The sequence below is a fragment of the Puntigrus tetrazona genome, chromosome 4 (genome assembly GCF_018831695.1).
Source record: "Puntigrus tetrazona isolate hp1 chromosome 4, ASM1883169v1, whole genome shotgun sequence".
Lineage (NCBI taxonomy): Eukaryota > Metazoa > Chordata > Actinopteri > Cypriniformes > Cyprinidae > Puntigrus > Puntigrus tetrazona.
This window is the reverse complement of record NC_056702.1, coordinates 2,869,598-2,884,426: the sequence shown is the minus strand read 5'-3', so window position 1 is coordinate 2,884,426 and position 14,829 is coordinate 2,869,598. Positions and strand designations below refer to the sequence as shown.

At 38.6% G+C, this 14,829-nt stretch overlaps 1 protein-coding gene across 3 annotated transcripts in view; it reads left to right on the top strand.

The window, feature by feature from the left end:
• cdk17 (cyclin-dependent kinase 17) overlaps nucleotides 1-14,829 on the top strand; it is a 41,150-nt gene that overhangs the window by 19,863 nt on the left and 6,458 nt on the right. The window contains exons 2-6 of one of the 3 annotated variants that reach the window (XM_043236335.1): nucleotides 599-747; nucleotides 6,516-6,680; nucleotides 10,202-10,335; nucleotides 12,315-12,440; nucleotides 14,460-14,516. In XM_043236335.1, coding sequence (XP_043092270.1) covers nucleotides 621-747; nucleotides 6,516-6,680; nucleotides 10,202-10,335; nucleotides 12,315-12,440; nucleotides 14,460-14,516 — 609 coding nt within the window. In that variant the 5' untranslated portion in view covers nucleotides 599-620. The remainder of the gene's footprint in view (nucleotides 1-598; nucleotides 748-6,515; nucleotides 6,681-10,201; nucleotides 10,336-12,314; nucleotides 12,441-14,459; nucleotides 14,517-14,829) is intronic. The other 2 variants (XM_043236333.1, XM_043236334.1) reach the window with 2 other exon arrangements.

The window sequence follows — 14,829 nt, the reverse complement described above, 5'->3', positions numbered from 1 at the left end:
AACCACACCGAAAGCAATAAAATCTCATTCAAAATTGATTAATTGCAGAAATTGTTGGTTGAAAAAGCAAATGAGAAAGCATGAGGGTTATCACTTCACCAGCAAGCCATAATTTCTTTCTTTAATCTACTAATCAGAGAGTAGCATCGGGGGGATGGGATGTTCTCTTTCTAGTACTTTACTGGTATATGCCTGTGCGTACTACTGAGTCATCAGTATTTTGGTTTGCTTTCCTGGAAGAGAAGTACAGTAAATTTTAATTGACATGCACTGAATGCCACGAAACCCTAATTGAAATGTAATGAAAGATCGTTATAATTTCCGTGCCGTAGCCTAAACCCATTCTAAAATGCAAGTGCGAAATATTCTGAAACCGTTCGCATTTGTACAAAGTAAACTAAGATTAATGTAACGCATTGTATTGTTCTTTTTTTGGTTTTGTCGGTTACTTTGTCCTGAGACGTGAGTCAGCGGTGCAACCTCCGGTGCCACAGAACTTAATAATAAAGCAATAAATTCACTTTTAATGAAATGCCCGCGTGACCCTCAGATACTCTCAGGCCCGTGATGATTAACACCGCGTGCGTGTGTCCTGCAGGCCCCCCCTGCCTCAGAGGCCCATGGAGAGGATGAAGAGGTTTAAGAGACGTTTGTCGCTCACCCTGCGTGGTAGCCAGACGATCGATGAATCGCTCTCGGAGCTGGCGGAACAGATGACCATCGAGGAGAACAGCAGCAAGGACAGCGGTGAGTGCGCGCGCTCTACCTTCTCTATTGTTTGCTGTGTCTATATTGTGTGTGCAGGGTCACTGTTAATGTTAAGTAGTTCAGATTAGAGGCTGATTTATTAGCACTTTGATTAGCTTGTGGAACAAGAGCTCTGGAAACCTGGAAGAGGTCCACGGGAGTGGAAAAAAGCCTCTTGTGTTACGACTGGGGACGCAGGGGCTCTATAAACTGATTATTAGATTTTCTAACAACTAATTGAGTTAAGTCTGTCGTATGATGCAACACACCGCTGCAGCGTAGAAAACCTGTTTGGCATGCATTTAACGGTCAAGTTGTCACTTTTTTTTCCATCTTTAGTTCACTTATATATTGCTGTGTCAATATCACTATGCTAATATTTGAGGACCACAAATATTCTACATTCTTGCAGATATGTGAAAGACGGCTTCGTGTTTGCTTTGGCATGACCTCTGAGATTTTCATTAGAGTAGTGACTGGACCCTTGTATTTCTTTCTGAAATCTGCAGGAATAAATCCAGCGCATTTAATTGAATCCCTTAAAATAACTTGAAATTTGTACTTGTTTCATAACTACTTCGGTTTTAATATAAGTTACCTGTCAGGTCATTCTAGAGGAGTGTTTAAAACCGTAATGACAAGCTTGTGTTTTTCTGAACTGTTACCTTTTTTTTGTTTTTCGTATGAGCGACATGAATTTATTTTTGTAACATCATGTCTTAACTTGAATTCGAACCCAAAATATCCCTCGTCTCTCTCTGTGCTCACAGTGTTTCGACCACGGGTATTTTATTTTCTCCGCCTGCATGCTGACCGCGTTAGCTCGCGTTAGTCACCCTGACACAGCCATTTCAAGCTGTGTTGAAAACCTGTCATTCTGATCTGTCATAAACGAAGCCTGCATCATTTTTATGACCATAAACAGTGCTGAGCCAGGACTGATGTGAAAGAGTCCGCTGTCATGCTTCCAGTCAGCCCCGAACGCCTGAAGCAATGCAATTTTAGTTGAAAAGAAACTAAGCAAAACACTCCCCGTCCTCTTCCTCAGAGTGCTTTTTCTTCTCCTCGCTCTTATATGTTCAGCGAGCTAGTAATTGCGTAACAGCAATGACACCCCTGTGAGGAGAATGAGAGGAAGGGAGCATGTGACAGCTTGTGAGAGACGGACTAAATTAGCTCTGATGCCTTCGGCCCAACCTGACGGATGGACTGGAATCAGACGGATTCATACTGTACAATGAGACTCTGTGTAAACTGGAAGCCAGTGTGGCGCGAGTTCCAGTGCATTTCTGCTTACCTTCCATTCCCAGCACACCCGCTGGGCATATCGAGCGCTCGACTGAGGTAAAACAGTAACCGCGCTTATCGAAAGCGCAGATTCAACTACCATGGCCGTTTCAGCACAGACCCAGAGCACCTTGGAATGGGAAATGTGGTCAAAACGTTCTTCAGTGTAGGGTAACTGGGTTCAGCAATGCCTTTTCGAGGCTTTTTGCCTCAAACTTCATGCTGAATTGAAAATCACCCTTGAAATAGGACACATTCAGCTTAGGGTGAGCTTGCAGTTTACTTCTGAGCATGAATTTTATTATAACCCAGCCTGATCTCATGAGGAGAAGCAACTACAAGGTGATCTGGTATGATTTCGTACATTTTGATTCACAGAAAAACATGTAGTTTTACATAAACCTGTCCGTCAATGATATTCAAGTAGATCAACAAAAACATATGGCTGAGATGATTCTTTCAGTACTGAAAATAGTTTCATCTCATTAAAAATGACCCAATTACTGCGTATCCTCTGTTTTTTGTTTTGTTTTGCAATTTAGCAATGCAACCCATTCACAACCCCCTTTTTGATGCCAGTATCTGCAATGCATTGTAATTATTTTACATAATTCTTATATAAATAATTGGAATAATCTGAGAGAAAAGTTAACTTAAAATAATAAATCTTTTATTAAAATAATGTGCATATATTGGCCAATATATTGCCATTGGCGATATATTTGTCTACCACTTAAGTCAATATCAAGCATGAACATAGCTTTAAATTGAGGAGCTCTATTAGTGACTGTTAATCCTTCAGTCTAGTCATTTATAAGATTCTGTTCTGCTGCCTTAAACATTAGCAGTGTATGCAGCCTATATATCGAGACAGCTTAGTATTAGTGTTTGGCTCAGAGTCAGTGTTTATCCTTATATCTGGATGAACATGGTCTTATCTGCGTGTGCCGATGCATTGCAGACATTTATAACCTTGTGGACATTATTCTGACAGCAGTAAAAACCCATGCCTGAAACGCTACCACTAGCATCTAGAGAATGCAGGGTTTTTTTTGTTTTTTTTACATGAATGTTGCACTCTTTCAGCAGTGTGAGTGCAGAGCGGTCTAAACATGCCCACTCAGCTCCGCGTGCGCACACTGACAGTGAGGATGTTTTTAGGTCTGTGTGTTGAATGTGTGGAATGGCAGTGCTGTTGACCCAGCCGTTTTTTTTTTTTTTTTTTTTTTTAGGCAGACTAATGAATGTTTTATGAAGACCCTGCCATTACGTAAGGAACTTAGGCCGCTCTCTTTACTCTTTCCTTTTAAGCCACATATTAGCAAGAGTTTCTATCTTCTGCCGGCTTCATCCAGGTCAGCCGCCGGGATGACGTTTAGAGGAATATTATGCACCACGACGACCGTAAAATAACCGTTGCTTTAAACGAATAAATAAATTCTTTATTTTCAGATAATGCTGCAAGGTGTATTTTTCATTAGGTTTGTTGGGACATCTGAAAGAATCATTATTTAATTTAAAGATTTAAGAGTTCTGTGTTAATTATAAATTGAGTGAGCCATTTGATTTATTAGTCCCGCCGTGCCCTCAGGAAAGATGTGCGTGCAATATGGAAACGAGAGCAGATGAATGGACGTTTCCATCTCATTAATGTTGAAGACTGTTCAGAAGAAAATTACACACTTTAAGGTTTCGCACGAAACTTAAGATCTAACGTTTTTTTTGTGCAGTCAGCAACATGTCAGATGCAAGAGGTACAGTTTAGCTTGGACGAAGAAAAATTTAATTTAATTTTTCTGTAGTATTTTGTAAATTAACATTAAAATTTATGTAGTAACACCTTTTGATTACTTATTGTCTTTTTATAATTGATAAGTTAAGAAGTTATTTTTCTGTACTGCTTCCTTAAATTTCAGTCAGTCTTTGTTTTTCGTGTTTGTGGTCTGGTGCTAGCAGAACAGGACAGTCATGTGCACCATCTGCCTCGCTAAACTTATTTTTTAGTCATGCGTGTGGTTTTGTGTTTATTTGTGCTTCGTAGTTCCCCTACGTTTCGAACACTCTCAGAAGGCATGCTCCATCACAATAAGGAAGAAAAAGAGAGCGAGTTTATGTCTGGCTGTGTTCATTTTGGCATTCAGGGTGCTCCGCAAAGACCCCTAAGAGCCCGTCACCGGAGACTGTCGGCACAGCAACCATAGACCCGACCTCGCTTTGGGCCCAAGAGCTTCTGCTGACATGAAATATTTTCCTCGGGAGCGCAGTTGCTTAGCAACAAGACAGGATAGGCGTAGAGTTTACATTTTATATACTTATGCACTGAAAAATGACAATGATATGTTCCTTGTAGTGTGAAAAAAAGCAAACGTCTGTCCAGATTCCGCTATTTTGTCAATGTCGCACACCCTCCGAAGCCGTCGACGGGACCTTCCTGCATCTGACAGCATGACATATTGTCGCCGCCCGACCTGTTGAGCATGGGCCGTGGAACATTCCAGAGTTTCCATGATGCTTGTATGGAAATAAAGTCCCTGTGCGCAGCTGGCCGCGAGTGGAACTGTACCACATGGGCTTTGGTGGATCAGACCTGCGCCGTGTGTGTGTGTGTGTGTGAGCCTGGTGTTTTGTTGGATTGTCCTTAGTAAGCAGGTTGAAAGGCCTGTTGTAATGAGAGACACAGCTGTGGTGTGGGAAGATATGAGAGAGAGAGAGCGACCACAGTGAAAAAGAGAGAGCGCTCTGAATAAATGAAGATACGACAACATCAGCATTTCATGCTCGGGCATCAAAACAGAGTCTGCAAACAACATCGTTTAACATGGAATCTGAATTGGGGCTATTGATCTACTGTTTTGTGTGTAGACAAAAATGATTGCCTTCGTAATCTTTCATTGCAGTGTAATAACTCGCTCTCTGCCTGTGAAATGACTTTCTGTTTTGCTGACATCATCAAGCCCTCTGATCTTAATAAAGAGACCAGTTTTCACAATGCAGTCAGACCTCAAAGGAAGAAATCCAACCTAATGGGGTTTTTTTGGTTAGATTTCTTGTTTTGTTTTGGTGTTCTGTATTTGGTTTTATATTGTTTTGTTTTGTTTTAGTCATGTTAAAAGTAAAATGGCTTGTGAACGCAACTGCACTTTACCCCTTCACTCCAGCGTACAAAGGCTTGATTTTATTTATCTGTTTTTTTGTTTGTTTTGTGATTTTTGTTTTACTCATGTTAATCACATGGGTTGCATTTTGACTTTACCCTTTTACTCAAATTCCTAAAGTTTAAAATGAAACCTGTTGTTTTTGTTTGTTTTTATTTTAGTTTTTTTTTTTTGCTTTAGTTATGTTAGTTACTCCAAAACCCAAGTCTACCTGTTTTTTCATTCTCTTGTTTTTGGCTTTGTTTTGGTGTTTTATTGCCTTTTTCACGGTTATGTTAGAAGTAAGCTGTTGCTTTTTTGACTTGACCCCTTCTCTTGTCTTTATTTTGCAACAACAGTTTGATATTGTGAAAACATTCTGAAGTGTTTAGGATATTTATGCTTTTCCAGTATTTGACCTAGACAGATATGACTTAATAGGACAATCAGTGGGCTAAATACTATATAAGACAGTCATTTTCCATTGGGTTGTTTAGAAACAGAGAGTGTTTGAGAGGGTCTGAATGACTTTTAGATTACAACATCCCAGAGAGCAGCTCTTTATCTCCTTATGTAATGCAGTACCAGTTCGGTGCTGAGTGAGAGTGTGTGTGTGTTTGTGTGTGTGTGTGTGTGTTTGTGTGTGCGTGCGTGTGTTTGTGTGTGTTTGTGTGTGTGTGTGCGTGCTCAAGGAGGGGTTGGTTGACTGGACAGGTGGTGTGAGCAAAAACAGGTGGGAGGGACAGGTGCACACACATACACTGCGATGGTCATATAACCTCTACAGTCACTGATTAAAGTTAATATATGCAGTGTATATTTTATCTGAAAGGCACATGGGTGTCGAGTGTCGGCAGTGGTTCTATTGGTTGTTAATGCGTTGTCATATCAACAGCTATTTAATATTTAACTCAGCTTTTGATTAAAACTTTTTAGTTTGTTTGATCGGTGCTTTATCATGCCTTGTGTTGATGGGCTCGAATGGCTCCAGTATCAACAGCTGCTTTCCTATTGGTTTAAATGTTGCTATGGCGACACCTTTGCGACGGTTTGCTTGTCTTTCGATTAAAAGTGAAAAGCACAGCAGGCGTTGCCTTCCCAGCATCACTCTGCTTGATGGAAAGCGAAAGATATGGGTGATTATGTTAAGACATCACCGGTGTCTAGAAAGTTGCCGGTTTCCATTTATTGCCATATATTCTCTTTGACCTCGACGTAACCTCGTGCAGTAAAGTAATACTTTTAATGAAGTATCGACTGCTTAGCGCACATGATGATATAAATCTATTCATGCAATTACACTGATGTTTTGTGTGTGTATTGACGGAGGTCTCGTTGTTATTTCAGAGCCCATCGTGAGGAATGGCCGGCCGCCCTCTTCCCACAGCATGCACTCGTTTTTGCACCAGTATACGGGCTCCTTTAAGAAGCCTCCCCTGCGCCGACCGCACAGTGTCATCGGGGGCAGTCTGGGGTCCTTCATGGCCATGCCTCGAAACGGCAGCCGTCTCGGTGAGTGGCCAATCATAACACACTTGCAGGCTGTTTTGAAGAGCCTTTATTTAAAAACCTATTACGAAGTACTTAGCATTAAACACGTTTCTTTAAAAAGGCAAAATTCATCATGTGTATCTTTGGACTGTTCAGTATAATGCGCAGCAGTAATCCATTGCGTTGGACTTTACAAAACAGCAAAAATGTATATGAATTTTAGTAATTCTTATTTTAACAGTTATTACAAGTTTTAATCATTTCAGTATTTTTTTTATTAATTAGAATTGCATTTAATATTTGTTAATATAATAATTGTAATAAACAACATTTTAATGTTTACATTTTTTAAGGATTAATAACAATTATTAAAACTATTATAATATTTGTTGTTGCTGTCAATCTTGTTATTATTATTGTTACCTTAATAGCTTTTTATTTTTAAATTTGGAATTTAATTAGTATTTTCATTTTAATATTCATTTTAATATTTTGCTCTATATATATTTATATAAACATTTTCTAATAGTTTATAAACAGTTAATAAACAGTTATTAAAAGAGAAAAAAATATTCTTATGCTTCTATGTAATTTAGTTTCATTGACTTTTCAAAGTAATTGTTCTAATTATGTATAAGTATTAATGTTTTAAATACTTGCTTTAATCCTTTGGGTTGCTTAATCATGGATCATTTGTGAATCACACATGACGCTTGTGAATGACTCAAGCCGCACTCACCTACAACCAATGCTGGATTTACCAAGACCACGCCCACTTTCACTTAATTGGCTATTTCAGATTGCTTGCCAGCCCTGCAAAATCCTGCTAAGCAATGTGTGTGAGCCGCTCAACCTTATCTCCCTGTCGTCGTGGGAGCAGTCATGTCTAACCCCGGTGTGCATGCATGCAAGCGCGCGAGTGGGCGTTCACACACACACACACACACACACACACACACACACACACACACACACACACACACACACACACACACACACACACACACTCTGACAGGAAGTGAGTCAGGAGTAGCTTAGTGGGAGGCAATCGAACAAGAAGTGTGTGTCACAGTTGAACAGTTCCGGCTTCTCTCAGAGTGAGTGTGTGTTTGTGTATGGTGCTTCCCATACGTGAGCTTATTATTTACCAGCATCTCAGACACACGTCCAGACGTGTCCGGCCCCCGTCATTTTTAACAGTGATGTCAGCAAGCGGCTGTTTGTTTGGCACAGTTTGTGGAATTTGTAAGTAAATGCATTCAGTGATCATCTTGAGTTTCCTCAAATAGGACGCATTCCAAGTCAAAGACAGTCTGGAGTTTATTAGAGTTTGACCCACTTTCGTTCTTGCAGGATTTTTCCGTGCCACGCTTTTTTTGGGGGGGGGAACTAGAACACTGCGCATTCTAGACCTTCACAGCATCGGTGTGTAAAAGGCGGCCGGAGGACAGTAGAAGACGATGGGGTGAGGCAGACAGATGACACGCGTCAAAATTACAAGTGAGGTTGTCTCGGTCTTGATGTCGGTGCTTCTGATGTCGAGAGGAGGAGGTGGAAGGAGATGAAAGGCAGGAAAGAGAGTGAACTGAGGGAAGTGGCGTGATTTGACAGAGCGACTCGTTACCTCACAGTATGTCGGATAAGAAAAAAAAAACTAGGGCACATTACCTGCGACTGCACACACTTCCCCACACACACCATCTCTCTCTTTCAAAGACTTTATTGGTGTAACGGGATGCAGAAACGAGGCCACAGCGGGCACTAGTCATGAAACTGGATCTCTCCTGGTGTCTCTCCAAGAAGAAATGTCCAGGTCATGTTTCACCCCGAAGTCAAAATATAAAAGAAGATTACCAAGAAATTATATTCTGCATAAACCATGACACCTAAGATTTTTTGCGATGACATTCATTTCTATTCAGTTAATATAATTAAGCTCTTACTTATCCCTCAGTCTTTTCTTTTCTTTTTCAAACAGAAGACTAGTACCTTGACTGTAAAAAGTCTAAAATAGTTAAATATATATTATAATAAATCTGATCTAATTGCCACTACTTAAATCAACTGTTTGATATATATATATATATATATATATATATATATATATATATATATATATATATATACCACTAGTAACACTTTTTACTTAACAATGACGAGGATAATGTGCTTCATTGTCTTTCCTTCATACTGCATAAAAACTATGTTTGTTTTGCTGTTTGTGTTTTATTTTATTTTTTTAAGGTTTTGGCCAAAAACATGACTTGGCGAGATAGATTCACCTCTCTCACTTTGGTCTGTAGATATGAGAGTGGACAGGCAGCAGACAGCTGTGTTGTAATGGATGGCCCTCAGGTTAGGTACTTTTTTACTGCCTCGCCCAGATAAAAGAGCGGGCCGATATGTCACCCTTGGGGGACTCCTCCTTATGAGGTGAGGGAGGAGGGGGCCGTACAGCAGCAAACAGCCTGCCATAAAACTACAGAGCCACGACCACACCTTCAGTCTTTTTCTGGTTCCCAGCCACTCTTTTATGCAGGAATATAATCTGTTCTCTTCCGGAACAGCTTTTATTTTCCATTGCTTTTAGGCCGCCCCTTTTCCAAGTACTAAAAGAAAAAAAAAAGTGTACACGCACATGTACATGAACACGTGTTGACTGGACGGGACTCTTAATTCCCGGCCGCTGGTTTTCAATTTGTGAATGTTCATGTGGTTTTTAAACCCTCATTACATCATGATTTGGCCCATGGGCCAGCTCAGATAAGCCGGATCATACTTTTATGTAATAGAGAGGAGTTAAGGACATCGTTCACACACACACAAGTGCTGTGTAAACAAAACGCACATGGAACGGTGCATATCCCTTCACACCTTTCTTGTTTTCGGTGTAATCGGCGTCTTTTTCTCAGGAATTGTGGCGTACGTGAATGCGAACGGAGCATGTGTGTCAGTGTCACGCTTGACCGCTTTTCATGAATATCAAGAACTGCGGGAAAATTATTAACAGACATTCAGCTTGATGTGCTGTGTGTATGTTGCTTTTTGTACACAGGTTTGGGTGTGTTTGTGTTTTTAAAGATGATGATGAATAAAGTCTTTTACTGACATGGAAGAATCACATGCTGCTTTTACAACACACTCACACACACTTACTCACACACAAGCACAAACACACTGAATCCTGAGTCAATATCTTTCTTATATAGTCTGATTAGTGATTAGATATTTTGACGGGACATATCTTAAATTTTTAATTCAAAAGTATCCATGTGATCATGTTTTATGACTATCAAATTTGGATAAATTATAAAATAATAATAAAAAAATTCTTTATTTCTCTATATTTGATATATACACACACATGAAAAAAATATCAAACTTTTTATTGTTTTATTTCAGAGTAGTGTAATAATATGTGAACTAATCTGAGTATTAGGATTCAGATATGTAAAACCTCCCAGAAACTCTTTCCATAGCACATCTCGCACCACATATGTCGCACATTTACATTTTTTTAACCTGTTATTCCTCTCTCGCAGACATTGTTCATGAGAATTTGAAGATGGGTTCGGATGGAGAGAGCGATCAGGCCTCAGGGACGTCCTCGGACGAAGTGCAATCGCCCACCGGCGTGTGTCTCCGCACCAGAACTCATCGGCGTATATCCATGGAGGTAAGATACAGCGTGTGCCATAAATTAATCAGCAGCTCAAACCTGCCACAAGCTCACTTCTTCACAGGAGGAGGCCGAAAGCGTGCGTGTGTTACCCTGAAAGCTTCAGACTGGGTGATGTGTCACTACTGAGAGCTTTATTTTTGGCCTTGGGTAGGTGGAGGGATTCCTCCGCTGTGTTTCTTTCTCATCCTTTTCTATTTTCTCACGCGTCCTTTTAGTAAACTCTTCTCTTCCTCTTCCTCCATGCCGAGACGATCTTAAGAAATCTGGAGGATTCACTGAATTTTCTTTGATCCGAAATCTCCTTATAACTATGTATTAAAACGTCAGATGTGTTCTGATTGGCTGTGATGGATGCGTCATGTGGCTTTTTCATTTCCTGTGAGTACAGAAAAATCACTGTAAACAGGCCTCGCATTCGGTCCGTACTGTGTCAGACTTAGTTTTAAAATCATATACATCTGTGTCTGTCTGTCGAGTTTGGGCTCCTGTTTGATATTAATAACTGGCTTTCTGTCTTACCGCACACCAGGATCTGAAAGCAATGGATTCGTTCTTTTTTTTTTTTTTTTTCTCTCTCCTTGCTCCTTCCATTTCCACTTTCTATTCTTTCCTCTGCAGTACAAGGTGGAAAACCCTGTTCGAATAACACCGTTAGGATTTTGAAATAGAAAAAGTAGATTTTTAAATCAGAACACATCAAGACATTCACGTCACACTCTTGCTACATGAAGCATTTAAAGCTGCTTATTCCGGGGTTTTAATTGCAAGCCTCAGTCCAAAGTAGTTATTTGGCCATGTGTTCCCCTCTCTTTCTGTGTCCGGTGCTCTTTTGCCCCCTGCTGTCTGAATGGGGTTACTGCAGCTGCATGTACCGTGTGAAAGCCTATAGGTACTGTATGCTGTAGAACTCATTCAACCATGTATAGGTGAATCTCATGAAGAGGTGTCGGGTCATTTTTAAAACATTTAGAAGAAAATGATTGAATGTTGTCATCTGTTATGATTTTTGCATTTGCATTTTTCAATTATTTTCAGTAAATTTATTTTAAGTTTTATCACTAAAACCTCATTTTTGTAACATGTAATAATATAATATCCATATATAATAAAAAAGTATCTATCCAGGTTATCATTATAAAATTTGTTATATTTTGGTTTAAATATTTAGATTTTTAGAAGTATTATAATTATTTAGAATATTTACAAGTATTATAATTACCAAGGCTTATAGTGTTATTTTCCTTTTTTTTTTTTTTTTCATTTATTATTTACTTATTAGAATTTATTGTTATTTTACTTTTGTGTTTTAGTGTTTTACTTTTTATTTTATTTATTATTTATTTTATTATGTTATTTTCAAATTCTTTCATTCTCATTAGATTCTCATAGCTATGACCGTTTTGAAAATCATCTTGTCTGAACACTTAAAAAATTAGCTCATTTGTTTTATTTTGCATTAAAGTGATGAGAATTGCATGGGTAAATGTGCTTAATTGAAGATTAAGTGCTGATTTTAATGCTATCAAAAATGTCATACTGCAACGTATCATTGTTTTTCTTTTGATTTGATTGACTCCTCATTCAGACTGTACTTGTACGCAAGTGTCGGACTGATATGCTGTACAATGAGATTATATCATGCTGCATGCTTCTTTGGAAGTAGCCTGTGGGCGGAGGAAAAAGCCGTGCGAGAGAGATGTAAATTAAGGAGATTCAAAGCGTGATGGAGGGATATTTATGGAAGATGCTAATGCTCTGGTTTGAGAACGGCTTTATGAAGTCACGCAATCTTATTTAGGAAAGGCACACACACACACACACACACACACTGCTCTCAGGCGAGACGCACATCCCAAATGAATAGTCACCAAGCATCAATTATTAACCGGAATCCTACTTTGATATGAACTGAGCTAATTTTGTCCCTCGCGACTGACTTGTTTGCATATGTGTGTGCGATTTTTGATTCTCAGGACCTGAATAAACGCTTGTCTTTGCCTGCTGATATCCGGATTCCTGACGGTTACCTGGAAAAGCTGCAGCTGAGCAGCCCGCCGTTTGACCAGCCCCTCAGCCGACGGTCACGCAGAGCCTCACTGGTGAGTTTGCGTAAATAAACCCTTAAAAGGTTTAACGACATTAAAAGGTAGTTTGCCTCCTAATGCCATCATATTTGTCCTTAATTATGTGTTTGTGCTTTCTGTGTACCACATAATCATGACGCACGTCCTCACTGAAATAGCATTTTATCTCAGACGTAAATAAGTCACGTTTCATAATATGCCTCTTTGTTTGAGCATGATGGGATATCTACCTAGCAACCACGCTGCATAGCAACACGACTCGACATTAAGTTTCTCTTTTGACATCAATGGCTGTGGCAACATGGTGTTCAAGATGAATAAATCCCCACATTGTGTTTAAAACAATAAGGTTTATGTGGATTATTCAGTCTGGCAGGCTTAAAACTATGACACGGCTGTCAAACAGCAAGCCATTGTCGCTTTGAATTGCATATTATATTATTTGGATTATCGTTCAAAGGTTTGCAGTCAGTAGTAATACATTTAATTTGCCAACTATATATATATATATATATATATATATATATATATATATATATATATATATATATATATATATATATATATATATATATAAAATTGATCAAAAGCGACAGGAAGCCATTTATAATGTTACAAAAATTTCTATTTCAATTCAAAGCCGTTCATTTTAACTATTGTTGGTCAAAAACCTTTAGAGCAAAAATATTAACCCACAACTTTAGAACATCACAGTTTTTATTTTTTCTAAAACATTTAAATAGATGAAATTACAGGCTACAAACCTTTGACTCGTAATAGTGCTGTCAGATTATCCAAAATAAATGTTTTTGTGTACATTATATATATATATATATATATATATATATATATATATATATATATATATATATATATATATATATATATATATATATTATATATGTATATATATAATATATATAAACAATAATATAATATAATATACACAATATACTTAGTACACACACACATATAAACAAAAACTATTATTTTGGCTGCAATTAATTGTTTGACAGCAGTAGCATTTTAGAATTATTGGTGAAATGCATAATGTGTTTTATATCTATTTAAAGGATGGATCATTATATTAAAAAATTACCCTCATGTTAGTGCTTTTAGTCATCAATGCAATGTTGCTAATATATGTTCATCAAAGCTTGTAACGCTTTTGCATAAAAGCAATTATATGATCGCATCCAGGTCATACTACACCACAAAACTGAACGATTTAAAAAAATCTTTAAAAATGACTTACAATAATAGCTCACACAAATCTATCATATAATATGCCTTGATAAGACTTCTTCACAAGTCGTACGGGCAACTTTTTAAGTGCTTTTTTCAGGTTGAAACTTTATTGTATGCTTTTATTGAAACTTTTATTGTAGATCAATTTTGAAGACCTTTTGAGCTCCATAGTCAAAAGAAATGGGTTTGGACTGACCAGAGAGTGAGTAAAGGACATTTTTAGCTCCTTTAAGAGTAAAAGATTACGTATGAAGAATATTCAGCTCTAGTTAATGAGTGCACGGTCCGCAGCTAGCTTTTCAAAACAACACGGACCGCTGCAGATAAACCCGGCCCGTGGACGAGAAACCTAGTGTGTCTCTACAAACATTGTGGCGTACTCTCAGTCGAGCACAAAGACGCATACCATGTTCTTTGTCTGTTGGTCGTATACGTAGGGGGTTTTGCATGTGAAAAGCCCCCTGCTTTTGCGTCTGGGTTTCTTGGCATCCATTGTTCTTAGCTGTCATCCGTCTATGTCGTCCCCACCTCCAACCCTCGGTGTATAAAGGAGAGGGGGTTTATGTTGGCGTTCTGGTGCCCCCTGGTGCCCATGGGAGTCTCAATACCGTGTGTGATTAATGGCTTTGTCTGGGAAATGATTTTGGCTGCAGATATCAGAGACAGCGAGCAACACTCCAGACACGTGTTTCTCGCTGATAAGGTCTGCTGAACACATGCAGGCCTGTTCGGCGTTAAGCAGATCGCATTAATGAAGCAACGTCTCTCCTTCTCTTTTTTTTATAGTCAGAAATCGGCTTTGGGAAACTGGAGACCTACATCAAACTGGACAAGTTGGGAGAGGTAGTTCTGACCTTTCGTGGTTATTTCGCCCTGTCAGAAAAGTGCATTTAAAAGGGAGTAGTGGTCTTGAACTTACACTGGACTCATCAAACAGATGTTTTCATGCCACCTGTAACTTATTTATCCTGTAACTGAACATATTCAGTAATTGACATGATCTTGGTCGTCTTCTGATCATAGTCTTCTGTGCATAAGAAATTTTTCAAAGTACTATTGTTTTTTTAGATGCGATATTTAGTTAAGTTTGATACTTTTCAGTAAGTAATTCATTACCTACATCTCTAGTGTAAAACATAATACTGTATATGTAAAT